The sequence below is a fragment of the Sus scrofa genome, chromosome 9, assembly GCF_054392235.1.
Source record: "Sus scrofa isolate SSC_HxYL_T2T_F1_AM1 chromosome 9, Sscrofa_HxYL_maternal_Yorkshire_Landrace_v2.0, whole genome shotgun sequence".
NCBI classification, from domain to species: domain Eukaryota; kingdom Metazoa; phylum Chordata; class Mammalia; order Artiodactyla; family Suidae; genus Sus; species Sus scrofa.
The window spans coordinates 36,711,279-36,731,986 of NC_139391.1; the positions used below are offsets into that span (position 1 = coordinate 36,711,279).

Here is a 20,708-nt window from a genome sequence, read left to right on the forward strand (position 1 = left end):
CATTTGAAACTGTTTTCTCCCATTCTGTAAGTTGTCTTTTTGTTTTCTTTTTGGTTTCCTTTGCTGTGCAAAAGCTTTTCAGTTTGATTAGGTCCCATGGGTTTATTTTTGCTCTAATTTCATTGCAGCACTATTCACAATAGCCAGGACATGGAAACAACCCATATGTCCATCGACAGATGATTGGATTCGGAAGAAGTGGTATATATACACAATGGAATACTACTCAGCCATAAAAAAGAATGACATAATGCCATTTGCAGCAACATGGATGGAACTAGAGAATCTCATACTGAGTGAAATGAGCCAGAAAGACAAAGACAAATACCATATGATATCACTCATAACTGGAATCTAATATCCAGCACAAATGAACATCCCCTCAGAAAAGAAAATCATGGACTTGGAGAAGAGACTTGTGGCTGCCTGATGGGAGGGGGAGGGAGTGGGAGGGATTGGGAGCTTGGGCTTATCAGACACAACTTAGAATAGATTTACAAGGAGATCCTGCTGAGTAGCATTGAGATCTTTGTCTAGATACTCATGTTGCAACAGAAGAAAGGGTGGGGGAAAAAATGTAATGTATACATGTAAGGATAACCTGACCCCCTTGCTGTACAGTGGGAAAATTAAAAAAATTATTAAAAAAAAATAATAAAGTCTGTTCTACTACTAGCCTCTTAACTACTTTTTCCTATCATCTTATACCATGAATACAAAGACATTAGCATACCATCTCATTTATATAATTTGATTAAAAACAGAATTTAAGAGAGCAAAATTTAAACTTACTGGTCACAGTGTCTTGTGACTGTGAATGGTTGACCACTACAAAATTTGACCTCAAAGGAGTTGAAACTTGGCCAGCTGGCCGAGTAACTTGTGCGGCTGTTAAAGGAGAAGTAGTAAATTGTCCTGAAAGATATGGTAAAGTCAGCATCTCTGAACTGACAGGACCAGCTTGAGATGCAAGCCTTCTCTGCCGTTTGATTTCTGCAATTCCATTTCTTGTTCGGGCTGAAACACATGAGCATTTAAAAAATTAACTCGGAGTTCCCACTGTGGCTCAGCAGTAATGAACCCAACTAGTATGCATGAGAATGAGGGTTTGATCCCTGCCCCACTCTATGGGTTAAGGATCCGGCGTTGCCCTGAGCTGCATGTAGGTCACAGACTTGGCTCAGATCCTGCATTGCTATCGCTGTGGCTGGCAGCTGCAGCTCCAATTCAACCCCTAGCCTGGGAACTTCCATATGCCGCAGGTGCAGCCCTAAAGAAAAAAAAAAAAATCAACTCAATTGTCAGAATAGTTTGGACATTTTAGGAAGTCTACTTCATAAATGTCTTACTATATATTTAACATATTGGATCTACAGATTGAAAAATAGTGGTTAAAAATATCAACTAAGTTTATGAGGTAATTTCATAACAGAAAACTAAAATGAGGACATCTGACCTTTAGAAATCAAAGAACATATTTCTTCTGAAATAATTCAAACTGATGGCACCTCCACAGATTAGGAAACAAAATTATGGCATGAAAATTCAAAAATGTGGATTCATGAAAGCCAATGAGAAAAATAGGGCGTATTTAAAATGAATATTTTCCAATAAATGAAAATACTGTATTCTAATATATTAACAGTACTTGGAAAGCAGTAGTTTAAACAAAATATATACTTAGCACACATGTATTATTGATTAAAATGTTCATCTGACAGAAAGTTTGAGTTTAAAGTAATTCTGAACATTATTTAGTTTAAAGTTGAATACCAACCTCTCTGACTGGCAGCAAACCCTGGGGAACTTTGCATGCTCCTAATAAACAAAAGTAGTTAGACATTAAAACATTTCTGTTGCCAAGATACATTCTATTTAGTTACAGTAAGACCATAAATAAATTATGACTTAGAAGGCAAGAAATCTCTGTAAGACAAAAGAGATAACCACTTTTCCTGGGTAACCAAATCTTAACCACTTTAGGAGAAAAATAGCAGTACGTAACATAGACATAATCTTAATAATCAAGTTTTAATCCAATGCAATAGACATTAGAGAGCCTTGACATCCCATTAAATATACTATTTGAGGAGTTCCTGTCGTGGCTCAGCGGAAAAGAATCTGACAAGCATTCATGAGAACGCAGGTTTGATTCCTAGCCTCGCTCAGTAGGTTAAGGATCTGGTGTTGCTGTGAGCTGTGATATAGGTCACAGACTTGGCTCCGATCCTACATTGCTGTGGCTGTGGCGTAAGCTGACAGCTGCAGCTCAGATTTGACCTCTAGCCTGGGAACTTTCATTTGCCATAGGTTCGGCCCTTAAAAAAAAAAAAAAAGCCAAAAAACAAATACAAAAACCAATGTGACCTGAAGTTAGGATCTCAACATATTTCAGAAAGCTATATGTAAAATTTTACAGTTATCAATTATCTTTTATAACTATAGAGATGCTTTCCCAGAGAAATTTTGATTTTATATATGACTCTGTACATAAATACTTCAGAATTTAAGTTGATTGCAAAGGAGATCCTGTTTTATCAAATTAATGGCAATGAAATAATTTCATCCAACTTCTAAAGAAGGAACAAAGCAAACATATGAAATTCACAATACCTGATTCTCATTTTACTATGGCCTGAAGTTACCCATGTTATTTTGTAAACAGACACTGTGTTATTCATTGTTCTTGGAAATCTGTCAAGTGTCTCTATCAATAAGAGCCACAAAACTTCCTGAACACAATCCAGTCTTGGAGAATACCTGGCTAAGAGCCTTTTAAAATGTAATGCCTTGTCATTAAAATACTCCAGTAACTTAAAAATATTCATAGCTATTAATTAAATTGTGAATGCCTTTGAATATTGTTTGCAAGGGAAGGGAAGATAAGGATCAGCAAAGGGGAATAAAGGTAAGACTACGAGGAATAAGATGTGGTGCAGTTAGACAGAAAGCATCCGGAGCCATTTTAGTAGTTTAAACTGAGGAAGGAAATACCCTGCTAAATTTAAGTAGGGTATTCACTTGCAGCTCTGGGAAAAAGGGTAAGAAACTACAATTTTCATACTAAGGTATGTTATAAAATTCATAACTATTCTAAAGAGGCTGAAATTGGAATTCCAAAGCCACTGCATAGGTGGAAGGTGGATATTATTAGTCCCTCATGAAAATTCTAAAAGTGGAAGATTCCACAATTATTACTATTCAAGCTTGTTTTTTTACAAAGGCAGGACCAAGGGGGCATGGATTCCACATTATCAATTTTCTGCATGTGTAATGAAGATGCAGCGGTAATAAGGGAGCTCACATGGGATAGGGATTAGGAGATTTATATTCATATGAGATTGGGACTAGATCTGAATTCAGCCAGATATCTGCCCCTAAATTGTTATGGGTGAGGTCCCACTGTGGCCCAATAGGACTGGCAGCATCTTGGTAGTACTGGGATACAGGTTCCATTCCCAGCCCAACAGTGTTGCTGCAGCTGCAGTATAGGTTGGATCTAATCCCTGGCCTAGGAACTCCATGTCATGGGAGGGCCAAAAAAAAAGAAAAAGAAAAAAAATTAAGGGAGTTCCCACTGTAGTGCAGCAGGATCAGTGGCATCTTGGAAGTGCTGGGACTCAGGTGTGATTTCTCACCTAGCACAGTAGGTAAAGGATCCAGTGTTGCCACAGTTGCAGCATAGGTAGCAGCTGTGGCTTGCTTCTGGTCCCTGGTCCCAGGAACTCCATATGCCACAGAGTGGCCAAAAAAGGAAAAAAAAAATTGTTATGGGAACCTGAGAGTGCTATCAAACGTCTCTAAGTCTCATTTCTAAATATTTTATTAAAGATACAATTATTTCAAATTATTTCGATCAAAGACAAAAATTACTTCTGGAGTAATTTCAAAACTAGACCAGTGTTACATAAACACACAGTGTGGGTCATCAGATTTAAACATGAAGTGATTCTTACATGTACTTGCAGTGCAAAATTATTATGCACATTCTGTTAAGTTTATTATATAAGTTTTTTATTACCTGATCTGAGAAAGTGTATGGTCTAACTTCTTCCACAGAGATGACATAATTGCTGGGACATCATTTGATGTTTCTAAATCATAAGAGGAAAAGTTTCAAAATAAACCCAGTTGGAGAAAATTCATCATTTAATTTGGACACAGAAAATCAATAAGGAAAACTTTTTTCTCAGCTGTTGACATTATGTTGGGAACTGAGAAATAGGCCTATTTTGTAAAAAACCTGAAAAGCTATAATGAGGCAGCTTTCTTTGCTCAAGCCATTGAGAATCAGATGCACCAAGAGTGAAAATGGACACTTGTGAACTCTATGAAGCTTTTTTAGATCAATAATTTTATATTTTCTCTGAATTATAAAAGGAAGTATTTTAAATCTGTTCTATTTGACATCATGTGATGAATTAAAAATTTGACTTATAATAATCATAAAAATTATAAACTCTTGTGAATGTGGAAATTAGTTTTCTTCATCCAATGTTTTCATATCCAAATCACTGTAATTACACAGGAAGCCCTTAAAAAAAAAAAATCTCACTGGAGCTCCAGTTATGGCTCAGGGGGTTAAGAACTTGACATAGTGTCCTTGAGGATGTGGGTTTGATCCCTGGCCTCACTCAGTAGGTTAAGGATCTGGCATTGCTGTGAGCTGTGGTGTAGGCCAGCAGTTGCAGCTCTCATTTGACCCCTAGCCCAGGAACTTTCATATGCCATAGGTGCAGCCAGTAAGGGGAAAAAAAAGTCTCACCACTTCACGTAGAATTATAGGTATATTTCCTGAGGACCTATCAGTCTTTTTCAGGATGTGCTCTTAAAGCCACAATGATAGGAAAATCATAAATTATTTAAAATCTTTACTTTATACTTGAAAGCTACCCAATATAAAAGTGGGATATAACTCTTGTATTGCAGTAACGTACTATTTCTGATGCCATTCATATTCTATTCCTGTAAGATAGTTAAGACAGCTGGGAAAAGAAAACCTTGGCAAAAAGATCAAGTAACCTATTGAAGAGTTAGAAATGAAATTCAGCCCTGAGCTTCCAGACATATTACTTTTTACTGTTCTAGTTTCGTGATTTTGGAAAAGTTACCTGGCTTCTCTAATTCTCAATTTTCTGATACTTAGGAATGGATCTAGGAGTTCCTGTTGTGGCGCAGAGGAAAGGAATCCGACTAGTATCCACGAGGATGCGGGTTGGATCCCTGGCCTTGATCAGTGAGTTAAGGATCTGGCGCTGCCGTGAGCTGTGGTGTAGCTTGCAGACATGGCTCAGTCTGGTGTTGCTGCTGCATAGGCCAGCAGCTGCAGCTCTGATTCGATTCCTAGCCCAGGAACTTCCATATGCTGCAGGTGTAGCCCTAGAAAACAAAAACCAACCAAGCAAACAAAAAAAGAATTGGTCTAAACAATCAGCACTTCTCACTGGATTATTTAAAGGACTGAGATAAAACATGAAAGCACTTAGCACAATGTTGTATATAGACAGTACTCAATAAATGTTAAGCTTATTTTTAAATGTTATCACATGCTAATTCTTTACTGCTGAATCTTAACACATTGTAAGCTATGGAAATAACCAATATGAAAGAATAAATCTAGCTTTTTCCCCTAAAGCATTAATTTAAGAAAGTATTATTTTATAATTCTACATAAAACACAAAATACTTAATTAGATATTTACCAGTAAAATTTATCTCATCACCACAGTCAAGTTTTCTTATGGCTTTTAAGAGCTATTAATACCATTTACAAATTATTTCTAATTAAACAATTAGATAAATGTTAGGCAAATCTGACCAAAAAAAAAAAAAAAATCCCTGAGCCTGAATTCTTACCTTTTGCTTTCATAGCTACATATTCATTCAAAATTGTTGTCAAATTTTTTCCAAATAAAGACTGAAAAGAAAAAGACCAAGCATTACCGAAACCATATAATACAACCAATAATTTCCCATCATGAAACAGTTCATTATAAAAGTTAATAAATGATCTGGATTACAGAGCAGCTAATGAAGAAATGGTAAAGAGTAATTCAACAAAAATGAAAATAGTCACTCAAGTCAGAAGGTGCATCATATCTTCTAAGGGTAAATAGCCCTGTCTCTTTGAGTAAGACACTGTCACTATGTTTCTTTGGCTAAGATAGTACAATGGGAGAAAAGTAGTTTTCAGCTTGGGGGGGTAGGGATTTAGTTACAAAAATAAGGACCCACTCCTAAACTCCCCTTTCTATACTGAAAGGCATGTGAACCTGCCAGAGATCAAAGCAAAAAAACTGAGTTTAGGAGATATCTTTCTCAAGGATTAGTACCTTTCTTTTCTTTGTTTTGGCTGCCCTGGGGCATATGGAGTTCCTGGGCCAGGAATCAGGTCCCAGCCTCAGCTGCAACCTTCTCTGCAGCTACAGCAATGCTGGATCCTTTAACTCACTGTGCTGGCCAGGGATCGAACCTGTGTCCTAGTGCTATGGAGATGCTGCAGATTCCATTGTACCACAGTGATAACTCTCTAAGTGCCTTTCTATTTTCACTTCTATCATCTCATAAAGTCATTTCCTTCTCTATTCCTATGAGTACTAAAGGGCAGGCTTTTATGAGCCCAAGTTTGAGGTCACATAATAGAATGGGAAGAGCAAGAACTTTTTTAGAGCAGTTCTGATTTTAAGTTCAAAACTTACTATGTGACAAATTACCCAGATTTTCTAAGGCTTACTTTCACAGATAAAAGCAGACATATAAGGGAGTTCCTGTTGTGGTGCAGTGGTTAACGAATCCGACTAGGAACCAGGAGGTTGCGGGTTTGGTCCCTGCCCTTGCTCAGTGGGTTAACGATCTGGCGTTGCCGTGAGCTGTGGTATAGGTTGCAGACGCGGCTCGGATCCAGTGTTGCTGTGGCTCTGGCGTAGGCTGGTGGCTGCAACTCCGATTCAACCCCTAGCCTGGGACCCTCCATATGCCGCGGGAGCGGCCCAAGAAATAGCAAAAAAAGACAAAGAAAAAAAAGAAAAGAAATGGCAAAAAGACCCAACCAAACAAACAAAAAAACCAACTTGTCAATCTTTTTGTCAAAGCAGTTGTATGACTTTGTATTTTCATCAGCAATGAATAAGAGTTTTTGTTGCTCCGCATCCTTGCCACCAAGCATCTGACAATTTTAAAATTGTTTTTTATAGCAGTCATTCTTTTTTTTTTTCTTCTTTTTGCCATTTCAGGAACTTCTACAATAGTCATTCTAAAATGTGTTGGGGTATTCATTTTCATTTTCCTAATGAAATGTTAAGTTTTTTTCTCACGTTTATTACCATTCATGTATTTTTTTTGTGGGTCTTCAAATCTTGCCATTCAAGAAAAATTTCAAATTTTCAAGAGTTTCTGGAGTTTCTGTTGTGGTTCAAGGGGTTGGGAACCCAACAAGTATCCATGAGGATAAGGGTTAAGGATCTGGTGTTGCTATAGCTGGGCTGCAGCTCTGATTCCACCCCTAGCCTGGGAACTTTCCTATGTTGTAGATGTGGCCCTAAAAAGAACCCCCCCCCAAATTTTTAAAAATAATTTGAGATACAGATTTCCTTCATTATCTAAATGTAATTTATTTCTGAAAATATTTTTACATATTCTGGGCACAAATCCTTTATCAAATATGTGAGCTGAAAATATTTTTTCCTAGCCTAGGGCTTGTAATTGTTTCAACAACATTTCTTGGAGTTCCTGTCATGGCTCAGTGGTTAATGAATCTGACTAGGAACCATGTGAAGTAACATTCCATAATGGAGGCTTAAGATAGAGAAGAAATAGAAAGAAAGGAACAGAAAACCTATTTTAAAAAGCAATGGCTGAAAACTTCCTTAACTGGGCAGAGGAAAAGGTATCCAAATATAAGAAGCATAGAGTCCCAAACAAAATGGATGGAAAAAGAACTACACGACACATCATAATGAACTGCCAAAAGTTAAAGAAAGAATCTAAAAGCAGAAAGAGAAAACAACTAGTTATATGCAAGGGAACAGAAACTTCACATGGCATGATATATTCAAAGTTCTGAAAAAAAACAAAAAAACCACAAACAAAAACCAAGGATAGTCTACCTGGCAAGATTATCACTGAGAAATGACTGAGAGTTTCCCAGATGAAAAAAGCCAAAGGAGTTTATCACCACTAAGCTGGTCTTACAAGTAACGTTTAAAGGGACTTCTTTAAATGGAACAGAAAAGATGATAATTAGAAACAAGAAAATTATGAAAGAAAAATCTCATTGTTAAAGACAAACACATAGCAAAGGTAGTGGGTCACCCACTCTAAAGCTATTATGAAGACTACATGGTATTTATAAGGGACTCGGTCCAGATCTAGAGATAGACACAGAGAGAAAGTGAAAAGATGGAAAAAGATATTCCATGCAAAAGGAATGAAAAGAAAGCCTGGGGAGCAATACTAATATCAGAGAAAACAGACTGAAAAAAAGACTAGGATTGAGGGCAGGAATGAGGGCCGTGAAATGCTGGTGCACTGAGTGTTTGGTGAGTGGTTTTGCTAGGATGTTTTAGGAGAGGAGATAAAATGGGGGAGGAGAATAACTTGTGCACACTTCCTCTCATGAAAATACTGATAATCACAACTAATCACTGAACAACCATCAAGAGTTGGCAACCTACCATAAAGATATTCTACATCTAAAGACAAAGAAGCAGCCACAATAAAATGGTAGAAGAAGGTGCAATCATGATATAACCAAATCCCATACCTGCTGGATGGGTGACCCACAAACTGGAAAATAGTTCTATTGCACAAGTTCTCTCTTCTTCCCCAAAGGAGTGAGAATTCTGAGGCCCATATAAGGCTCCCCAACCTAGGGGCCTGGAATCTGGAGGAGGAGCCCCAAGAGCATTTGGCTTTGAAGGTCAGCATGGACTGAATGCAAGAGCTCCACAGGCCTGGGGGAAAACAGAGACTCCATTCCTGGAGGACACACACAAGGTTTCATGTGCACTGGGAGCCAGGGCAAAGCAGTAACTCCGTAGGAGCCTGGGCAAGATCCACCTGTGTGTCTTCAAAGATCTCCTGAGAAAGTGGGGGTCCACTGTGGATGACTGTGGGGGTATGGCCACTGGTGGCAGAGACCCCAGGAGATACTCATTGGTGTGAGCTCTCTTGGAGGGTGCCATTTTGATACCAAGACCTGGTGCTACCGAACAGGTGGCAGATTCCAGTGCTAGGACACCTCAGGCAAAACAACCAAAAGGGTAGGAACACAGCCCAACCTATCAGTAGACAGGCTGCCTAAAGTCGTCTCAAGCCCACAGCTATTTCTAAACACACCTCTTGACACAGTCCTGCCCGTCAGAGAGACCCAGTTCTACCCACCAGTGTGCAGGTATCAGTCCCTCCTAACAGGAAGCCTGCATGAGTCCCTGGATCAACCTCGTCTACCAGGGGCAGACACCAGAAGCAAGAAGGATTACAATCCTGAAGCCTGTGGGGCAGAGATGACAAACACAAAGTTAGTCAAAATGAGATGGCAGAGAAATACCCAGATGAAGGAACAAGATAAAATCTCAGAAGAAAAACTAGGTAAAACGGAGATAGGCAATCTGCCTGAAAAAGAATTCAGAGTAGTGAGAATAAAGACGATCTAAGATCTCAGCAAAAAATTGAGGCACAGAGCGAAAATGTAAAAGAAATGTTTAACAAAGAGCTGGAGGATTTAAAGAACAAATAGAGATAACAATACAATAACTGAAATGAAAAATACCCTAGGAGGAATCAAGAGCAGGAAAAATGAGGCAGAAAAATGAATAAATGAGCTGGAAGACAGATTGGAGGAAATCACTGGTGCAGAAAATAAAGAAAAAAGAATGAAAGTCTAACAGACTATTGGAACAAAAGTAAAAACACCAATATTTGCAACATAAGGGCCCCAGAGAACAGATAAGTCTGAGAAAATATTTGAAGAGATGAGAGTTGAAAACTTCCCTATCATAGGATACACTCACGTCCACAAAGCACAGAGTATCTCATATAGGATAAACCCAAGGAGGAACATGCTGAGACACCTAGTAATCAAATGGACAAGAAGAAAATGTTAAAAGCAACAAAAGTAAGGCGACAAATAATATTACAAGGGAAAACCCAAAAGATTATCAACTCATTTTTTGGCAGAAACCCTGTGGGCCAAGGAGTAGCATAATAGATTTAAAGAAAGGAAAGGGAAAAACCTACAACCACAAATACTCTACTCAGCAAGTCCCGCATTCAGACTCAATGGAGCAGACAAGCAAAAGCTAAGAGAATTCAGCACCACTAGGCCAGCTCTACAACAAATACTAATGAACTTCACTAGGCAGAAAAGCAAAGGCTACAACTGGAAACAAGAAAATTATAAATGGGAAAGCTCGCCGGTAAAGGGAAACATAAAGGAAAGGTCAGAAATCATCCACACATAAATATATCAAAACCAGCAATCATGAGGAGAGTACAAATGCAAGATATAGTAAATGCATTTGAAACTGAGACCAGCAACTTAAATCTTGTATATATATAGACGGCATATCCAAACCTGAAGATAATGGCAAACCAAAAATCTACAATAGATACTCATACACACGTAAAAAGAAAAAGCCACCTGAATACAACACTAATATAGTCATCAAATCACAAGAGAAAAGAGGAAGGGAAGAAAAAAAGACCTATGAAAACAAATCCAGAAACAACAAAATGGCAATAAGATCATAAATATCAATAATCACCTAAATGTAAATGGATTACAGGCTCCAACCAAAAGACATAGATTGGCTGAATGTGTACAAAAACAAGACACACATATATGCTGTCTACAAGAGACCCACTTGAGATCTAGGGAAAACATAATTGCATGAAAGTGAGGGGATGGAAAAAGGTATCCCACCTCAATGGAAATCAAAAGAAGGCTACAGTAGAAATACTCATATCAGACAAAATAGACTTTAAAGACTATTACAAGGGACAAAGACAGACACTATGAGATGATAAAGGGATCAATCCAAAAAGAAGATACAATGATTGTAAACATACATGCACCGAACATAGAAGCATCTCAATATATAAGGCAAATTAAAAAAGCAATAAAAGCAAAATCAAGAGTAACACAACAGTGGGGTCTTTAACAACCCACTTACATCAATGGACAGAATATCCAGAGAGAAAATCAATAAGGAAGTGGAGGCCTTAAATGACATATTAGACCAGATGGACTTAATTGATAGAACATTCCATCTGAAAGCAGCAGGATACACATTCTTCTGCATGGATCACATGCTGGGCCACAAAACAAGCCTTGGTAAATTTTAGAAAAATTGAAATCATATCAAGCATCTTTTCTGAATATAACATTGAGATTATAAATCAACTACAAGGAAAAAACACATCATGTAGAGATTAAAAAATATCTTACTAAACAGGAATTCTCACTGTGGCACAGCAGAAATGAACCTGACTAATACCCAGGAGGATGCAGGTTTGATCCTTGGTCTTGCTCAGTGGAGTAAGGATCTGTCATTGCTGTGAGCTGTGGTGCACATCACAGACGTAGCTTGGAGCCTGCGTTGCTGTGGCTGTGGTGTAGGCTGGCAGCTGTGGCTCTGATTCAACCTCTAGCCTGCGAACTTCCATACTTTCATATGCTGCAAGTGTGGCCCTAAAAAGCAAAACAAACAAGCAACAACAAACAAACAACAACAAAAAACTTAATAAACAACCAATGGAATGGGTCACTGAAGAAATCAAACAGGAAATAAAATAATACCCAGAGACAAATGAAAATAAAAACATGATGATCCAAAACCTATGGAACACAGCAAAAATAGTTCTATGTGGGCAGTTTATAGTAATAAAAGCATGCCTCAAGAAGTAAAAATCTCAAACAACCTAACTTTATACCTAAAACAACTAGAGATAGGAACAAACAAAACCCAAAGTAAGGAGAAGGAAGAATCGAAGATCAGAGAGAAATAACTGAAATAGAAAATAAAAAACATTAGAAAAGCACGTGAAACTAAAATCTTGGTTTTTTTGTTTGTTTTTTGTCTTTTTAGGGCTACACATGCAGCATATGGAGGTTTCCAGGCTAGGGGTCAAATCAGAGCTGTAGCTGCTGGCCAATGCCGCAGACACAGTAATGCAGGATCTGAGCCACGTCCACGACTTACACCATAGCTCACAGCAATGCCAGATCCAGGTCAGGGATCGAACCTGCATAATCATGGATACCAGTCAAGTTTGTCAACCACTGAGCCACAACGGGAACTCCTAAAATCTTATTCTTCTAAAAGATAAGCAAAATTGATAGTTAGAATCACTACAAAAAAACAGGAGAGGACCCAAATTAATAAAATTATAAACAAAAAAGGAGAAGTTAAAACCAACACCACAATATATAGGACTGTAAGAAACTACTATGAACAACTATATGCTAATAAAATAGACAATCTAGAAGAAAATGGACAAATTCTTCGAAAGGTACAACTTCCCAAGACTGAATCAGGAAGAAATAGAAAATATAAACCAGATCAATTACCAGTACTGAAATTGAATCAACATTTTATTTTTAAAATAATTTTTGATTTTTTATTCTTTTTTTTGGTTTTTAGGGCTGCACCTGCAGCATATGGAGGTTCCCATGCTAGGGTCTAGCCACATCTGCGACCTACACCACAGCTCACAGCAACACCAGATCCTTAACCCACTGAGTAAGGCCAGGGATCAAACCCACAACCTCATGGTTCCTAGTCGGATTCATTTCTGCTGTGCCACAATGGGAACTTCTGAATCAATATTTTAAAAACTCTCATTAAGTAAAAGTCAAGGACCAGATGGCTTCACAGGGGAATGCCACCAAGCATTTAGTTAGGAGTGAACATCTATCCTTCTCAAACTCTTTCTTTTGTAGATGACATTATGCTATACACAGAAAATCTTAAGGATGCTACCAGAAAGCTACCAGAGCTCATCAATGAATTTGGTAAAGTTGCAGGATACAAAATGAATACACAGAAATCTCTTGCATTTCTATACACTAACAATGAAATATCAAAAAGAGAAATTAAGGAAACAATCCCATTTTCCATCACATCAAAAAAAAAAAAATCATCTAGGAATAAAACTACCTAAAGAGGCAAAAGACCCGTACTCTGAAAACTGTTAAATTGTTGATAAAAGAAATCAATGACACAAACAGATGGAAAGATAAATCATGTTCTTGGACTGGAAAAATCAATATTGTCAAAATGACTAGATTGGAGTTCCCATTGTGGCTTAGCAGAAACGAATCTGACTAGCATCCATTAGGATGCAGGTTTGATTCCTGGCCTTGGTCAGTGGGTTAAGGATCTGGCATTGCCGTGAGCTGTGGTGTGGGTTGCAGATGCACCTTGGATCGGGCATTGCTGTGGCTGTGGTATAGGCCAGCATGTACATTTCTTATTTGACCTCTAGCCTGGGAACCTCCATATTTGGTGGGTGCTACCCTAAAAAGACAAAAATACTATCCCTACTCAAGGCAAGATTCAATGCAATTCCCATCAAATTACCAATAGCATTTTTCACAGAACTGGTACAAAAAATTTCAAAATTTATATGAACACAAAATACCCTGTATAGCCAAAGCAATCCTGAGAAAGAAAAATGGAGCTGGAGGAACCAGGCTCCTGATGTCAGAGTATACTACAAAGCTACAATAATCAAAACAGCATGGTACTGGCACAAAACATAATTACAGATCAATGGAAGAGTATTAAAGCCTAGAAATAAGCCCACAACCTACAGTCAATTAATCTATGACAAAGGAGGCAAAAATATTAAATGGAGAAAAGACAGTATCTTCAGTAAGTGGTGCTGGGAAAATTGGACAGCTACATGTAAAAGAATGAAATTAGAACACTCTTTAACACCATATATGCAAATAAACTAAAAATAGATTAAGGACATAAATATAAGGCCAGAAACTATAAAACTCCTAGAGGAAAACATAGGCAGAACACTTTTTGACCTAACTCACAGGAATGTCTTTTTGGATTCACCTCCTACAGCAAGGAACATAAAAGCAAAATAAATGGGATGCAGTTAAATTTAAAAGTTTTTGCACAGTAAAGATAATCATAAACAAAATAAAAAGACGAGCCACAGAATGAGAGAAAATATTTTCAAACGAAGCAATTGACAAGGGATTAATCTCCAAAATGTAAAAACAGTTCATGCAGCACAATAAAAAAAAATTCAATGAAAAAATGGGCAGAAGATCTAAATAGACATTTCTCCAAAGACAGATGGCAAAAAAACAAAACAAAACAAAAAAAACAGCAGCAGCAACAACAAAAAAACCCCCAAAACACCTGAAAAGATATTCAACATCACTATTTATTAGAGAAATCCAAATCAAAACTACAATGACGTATCACCTCACATTAACCAGAATGGCCACCATCAAAAAGTCTACAGACAATAAATGGTGGAGAGAGTGTGGATAAAAGGGAACCCTTGTACACTGTTGGTGGAAATGTAAATTGGCACAACCACACAGAGAACAGTATGTCTGTTACTCAAAAAACTAAAAATAGAACTACCATATGACCCAACAATTCCACTCCCGGACATTTATCTGGAGAAAACTGTAATTTGAAAAGACACATGTACATCAATGTTCACTGCAGCACAATTTACAGTAGGCAAGACATAAAAGCAATCTAAAAGTCCATCAACAGAGTAACAGATAAAGAAGATGTGGTACATACATACAGTATTACTCAGCCATAAAAAAGAATGAAATAATGCCATTTGCAGCATCGTGTACTGTCCTAGAGATTACCATACCAAATGAAGAAGAAGAATATTATATAATACTGTTTATACGTGGAATCCAAAAATATGATATAAATGAACTAATTTACAACACAGAAAAAGACTCAACAGGCTTCAAAAACAAATTTATGCTTACCAAAAGGGAAAGGTGGAGGATAGGGATAAATAAGGAGTTTCAAATTAACATATACACATTACTATTTATAAAATCATCATCAAAGACCTACTCTATAGCACAGGAAACTCTACTCAATATTCTATAATAACCTATATGGGAAAAGAATCTGAAAAAGAACAGATACATACATGTATATGTGTAACTGAATCACCTAGCTGTACACTTGAAATTAAAACGACTCCATAAAACCATACTCCAATATAAAATAAAAATTAAATTAGAAAAATAAAAGAATACATTTTAGAGTATGCAAATTATCTCAATAAAGCTGTTACATTACAAAAACAAAATGAAGCAAAGAGTAACAAGTGACAAACAGGCAGTACATAATGATAAAGAGATAAATCATCCTTTACACGGGAATCATTTAAAGAAAAAAAACCAAAAAACCAAAAAACAAAAAAACAGGAGTTCCAATCATGGCTCAGAGGTTAACGAATCCAACTAGGAACCACGAGGTTGCAGGTTCGATCCCTGGCCTCACTCAGTGGGTTAAGGATCCAGTATTGCCGTGAGCTGTGGTGTAGGTCGAAGACGTGGCTCGGATCTGGCGTTGCTGTGGCGTAGGCCGGTGGCTCCAGCTCTAATTAGACCCCTAGCCTGGGAACCTACATATGCTGTGGGTGTGGCCCCCAAAAAGACAACCCCCCTCCCCCACCACCTATTGCCAAGAAACAATTTCAGCACAAGCCAATCTCGTATTAGACTACAAGTTCACATTAAGAATGTTAATAGGACTTCTTGGAGTTCCCCTCATGACTCAGTGGTTAACGAATCTGACTAGAACCATGAGAATGCAGGTTCGATCCCTGGCTTCACTCAGAGGGTTAAGGATCCGGCGTTGCCATGAGCTGTGGTATAGACTGCAGATACAGTTCGGATTCCATGCTGCTGTGGCTGTAGCATAAGCTGGCAGCTGTAGTTCCGATCTGACCCCTAGCCTGGGACCCTCCACATGCCACAGGCATGGTCCTATAAAGCAAAAAAAAAAAAAAAGATTAAAAAATATTTCACAGACAGGGTAAATTACATCTGGTTTACAACTTATTTCATGATATTTTGAATTCTAGAAATCTGATATAAAGTTTATTGAGTATTTTTCTCTGAATATGCTCATTCTTTAAAACTTCTGTCATTAAATAAATGAAGAGCTTGAGAGTTCCAAATCATTTGCAGTGAGTGACATTCCAAAATCTGTTAACTGTGGAGTTGTGTTATTTATTCAACTTTTTAAAAGCAGTTTAATGTTCACAAGAAAATAGAGAGGAAGGTATAGATTTTCCATAAACTCCTGCTCCAAAGGTACCTGAGGCATTCAGAAGTTACTGGGCTAGGGACTCAATCTGTACCACAGCAGTATTCCAAGCCACAGCAGTAACACCAAGTCCTTAACCACTAAGCCTCAAGAGAACTCCTCAAAGTTGGATTTTTTACAAAGAGGTATAAATATCGATTCATATTAGGTCCTGCTATTAAGAGTTGTGAATCTGTACCATTCTCATTAAATCTTATCATCAATTTGCTGATGTTGAGTGTGCTCTTGGTAGATATTGAGTAATCACTTCCTAACTGGTATCAAAGTGAAAGCAAATTATTTCCCTTAGGCACAGGACTTTCTGCATCATATCATCAGCTACTTCCCCTTAAGTGAATGAATTAGAGATATCATTTGTTAATTCTTTTTTTTTTTTTTCCCTCATTTTTAAAAGTTTTTCTGGGAGTTCCCTGGTGGCCTAGTGGTTAAGGATTCAGTGTTGTCACTAATGTGGCTGGGTTTTAATCCCTGCTTAGGAACTTATGCATGGCAAAAGTACGGCAGGAAAAAAAAAGAAAGAAAAAGTTTTACTGAGGTATAGTTGATTTACAATGTTGTGATAATATCTGCTATACAACAAAATGATTCAGTTATACATACACATATATCCACTCCTTTTCAGATTCTTTTCCCATACAGGTTATCACAGAATACTGACTACAGTTTCCCATGCTATATACACTGTAGGAAAACCCACAAGTTCAATTAACTACCTAATTAATTTTGGCTGTGCCTTGGCAGTAACAATGCTGGATCCTTAACTACTAAGCCACCAGGGAACACCAGTTTATTTCTTTTTATTTATCTTGTTTGTTTCTTGCATTTATTTTGAGGGGAGTTTTTCTCGAAAAAACTGTGTGAACAAAAAGGATATAAATGGTACCTTGCATATCAGACATATTCAATAAATGGCTATTTCAAAAAAAAATTTAACAGAGAAACAAACTTGTTGAGATTTTGACTGTAATGAATCTATATATCACATTTGGAAGAACTGACATTCCATGAAAACAGTATACCTTTTTACTCAAGTCTTCGATTTCTTTCATGTAGATTTTAGGATACAGATTCTATGCATATTTTATTAAGATTTATTACCTATTTTATTTTGTTTACTGTGTGTTGATGGAAAAATTACCTAAGTATTTTATTTTGTTTACTGTGTGTTGATGAAAATGTTTACTGTGTGTTTTAAAAAAATTAATTACCAATGGTGTTGATTTTAGATAGAGAGAAATATGATGGATTTTTCTACATCTTGTATTTTGTGACCTTAGGTTTCCTCCACAGATAATGTTGTTTGAGATAGGCAAAATGAATCTATAGACCCATGTTTAAAACAAAATGACAAAATACCATTTGAAGTAATGTAGTTTTAGCATAGTCAAAATGAATCTATAGACCCATGTTTAAAACAAAATGACAAAATACCATTTGAAGTAATGTAGTTTTAGCATATATCCATTATATACTAAGCAATGCGCTCTGGATACAGAGATATTTAAAAGAAGTGCAAATAAGATACAAAGTATCTGTTTTATATTTGTCTGAAGAAGGCAACGTCACAACCTAATCTAAATCTAATTACTTTAGAAAGGCCTTCTATATACCATCATGCTGAGGGGTGGAGTTTCAATATATGAATTTTGGAGGGATACAAATATTTAGTCTGTAATAGGTAGTAAACAAGTAAGTCTCAACACAAACAATAGTGAAACTAATCAGAAATGAGGGTATCATTTTGAAACTGATTCTCAAAGGCAAAGTTAATTCACTTCTCAGCTTTAACACAAATGTGTGAAGAGTTGGCCTTCATTGGGTCTTTTCGCTCATGTATGAATACAAACTATCAAATTTCTGCCCATTTTGATTTTGCTAGTGTGCTGATTTTGTTTATAGATCTTATATTGGTCAATGATGAAATATTTCCTTAAGGAATAAATCACTCACCAGTAAGCAGGCTGGGATAAAACCTTCATCTGTACAGTGTTCTGCATATTCTTTTAAATTTGAACTTTCCAAAATAAAAGTCTGGCAGGTAGAAGTGAGGTTCTCCTGTTGTAAGTAACCTAAATGAAAAAATGTAATTCAGTAAATTCTGAACTTTTGATAAAACTGCTGTTGAAAATACTAAAGCAGTTTCATATCATAAATACAACTTCAAGGGAACATGATGAGATTCTGCAGCCTTGCCTGAAACATGATTTTGTGCTGCAGTACAAAGTAGAATTCGTAAAATAGAGAGCTGTTTGGTAAGAAAAACCCTAGCTAATATGCTATAAAGCCATAATAATCAAAACAGTATGGTACTGGCATAAAAACAGACAAATAAATCAATGCAACAGAACTGAAAGCCTAGAAATAATCCCCAGTATATATGGTCAACTAAATCTGGCAAGGGAGCCAAGAGTACTGTGAGGAAAATAGCAAAATATTTCTTCAATAAATGGTGCTAGGAAAATCAGATAGTCACATGTAAAGGAGTGAAACTAGACCTTTATCTTACACCACTGACAAAAATTATCTTGATGGAGTTCCCACTATGACTCAGTGCATAACGAAACTGACTAGTATCCATGAGGATGTGAGTTCAATCCCTGGCCTCGTTCAGTGGGGTTAAGGATCTGGAGTTGCTGTGAGCTGTGGTTTAAGTTGCAGACACAGCTCAGATCCTGTGTTGTTGCGGCTATGGCACAGGTGGGCAGCTGCAGCTCTGGTTAGACCCCTAATCTGGGAACTTTCATATGCCACAAGAGCGGCCTTAAAAAGCAAAAACCAAACCAAATCAAACTTGAAATGGATTAAAGACTTAAACATAAGACCTAAAAGCATGAAACATCTAGAAGAAAATAAGAAAAAAGCTTCTTGACATGGGTCTTCATAATAATTTTTTTGGATCTGACACCTAATGCACAAGCAACAAAATAAAAAAGCAAGAATACATCAAATTAAAAAGCTTCTGGACAGCAAAAGAATCCACCAACAAAATGAAAAGAAAACTGATAAGGGGATAATAACCAAGATAAAGAACTCATACAATTCAATAGCAAAAACCCAAATAATCCAATTAAAAAGTGGGCAAAAGACCCCAACAGACATGTCGCCAAAGATACACGAAAGGCCAACAGGCACATGAAACAAAGCTCAACATCACTAGCCATTATGAAATGCAATCAAAAGCAGAATGAGGGAGTTCCCTGGTAGCCTAGAGGTTAAAGATTTGGCATTGTACTGCTGTGGCTTGTTGCTATGTTGTGTTCTGGGTTTGATCCCTGGTCTAGGAAATTCTGCCTGCTGCAGGCAAGGCAATAAAACCCCCAAAACAAAATAAAACAATAATAAAATCACAATATCATTGTATGCTTAATAGAATGGCCATCATCCAAAAGAAGAGAGGTAAGAAATGCCAGTGAGGACATGGAAAAAGGGAACCCCTGTGTACTGCTGGTGCAACTGAGGACTGGTACAGTAACTACAGAAAACAGTATGCAGGATCCTCAAAAAAATAAAAATGCAACTACCATATGATCCAGGAATGTATCTAAAGGAAACAAAAATCATTAATGTGAAAAGATATCTGCACCCCCATGTTCACAGCAGCATTATTTGTAATAGCCAAGACATGGAAACAAAGTGTCCATTGATGAATCAATGGATAAATAAGTTACGGCACACACACATGCACACACACATGAATATTACTTAGACATAAAAAAGGAATGAAATTGTGGCCTTTGGGACAACATGGACAGAACTTGAAGGCATTATGTTAAATGAAATAACCCACGTAGAGAAAGAAATAGTGTATGATCTCACCTATATGTGGAATCTCAAAAACAAAACCCCTGAAAACTCAACCAAACTCATAGAAAAAAATAGACCAGATTCAAGGTTATCAGAGGGAGGGGATGGAAGGAAGGGAAATTAGATAAAAGTGGTCAAAGGTACAAATTTCCATAGTTCCAGTTGTGGCTCAGCAGTAACAACTGAACTAGTACCCATGAGGACGCGGGTTTGATCCCTGGCCTTGCTCAGTGGGTTAAGGATCTGGCATTGCTGTGAGCTGCGGTGTAGGCCACAGATGTGGCTTGGATCTGGTGTTGCTGTGGCTGTGGCTGTGGTGTAGGCTGGAAGATTCTACCCCTGGCCTGGGAACTTTCATATGCCACAGGTGTGGTCCTAAAAAGCAAAACAAAACAAAGCAAAAAAACAAAACGTAGAAATATCCAGTTCCAAGATAAACAAAGTTAACCACTGGAAAATTCTGGGGCTAAGGGCACTGACCTTCCACACAACTGAAAATCTACATACAACTATAGTTTCCTTCCCCAAATCTGCAGATTCAACCAACTATGGATTTTGTAGAAC

General features: G+C 37.3%; 1 protein-coding gene and 1 long non-coding RNA gene across 9 annotated transcripts in view; one reads left to right on the plus strand and one right to left on the minus strand.

Annotated features, from left to right (window-relative positions):
* NPAT (nuclear protein, coactivator of histone transcription) overlaps positions 1-20,708 on the minus strand; it is a 65,761-nt gene that overhangs the window by 26,495 nt on the left and 18,558 nt on the right. For 2 of the 8 annotated variants that reach the window (XR_014815176.1, XM_021062741.2), the window contains exons 2-6: positions 18,291-18,409; positions 5,857-5,917; positions 4,022-4,094; positions 1,778-1,818; positions 793-1,017 (exon numbers count right to left, since the gene is read on the minus strand). Coding sequence is in view for 5 of the 8 variants with exons in the window: in XM_021062741.2 (XP_020918400.2) it covers positions 793-1,017; positions 1,778-1,818; positions 4,022-4,094; positions 5,857-5,917; positions 18,291-18,409 (519 nt within the window). In the remaining 3 variants the exon portion in view is untranslated. The remainder of the gene's footprint in view (positions 1-792; positions 1,018-1,777; positions 1,819-4,021; positions 4,095-5,856; positions 5,918-18,290; positions 18,410-20,708) is intronic. The other 6 variants (XR_014815177.1, XM_021062743.2, XM_084975948.1 and 3 more) reach the window with 5 other exon arrangements.
* Positions 9,850-20,352, plus strand: LOC146399841 (uncharacterized). Its single transcript, XR_014815187.1, has 3 exons — positions 9,850-12,124; positions 16,046-16,753; positions 17,127-20,352. It is a non-coding gene; the product is annotated as an uncharacterized LOC146399841 (long non-coding RNA).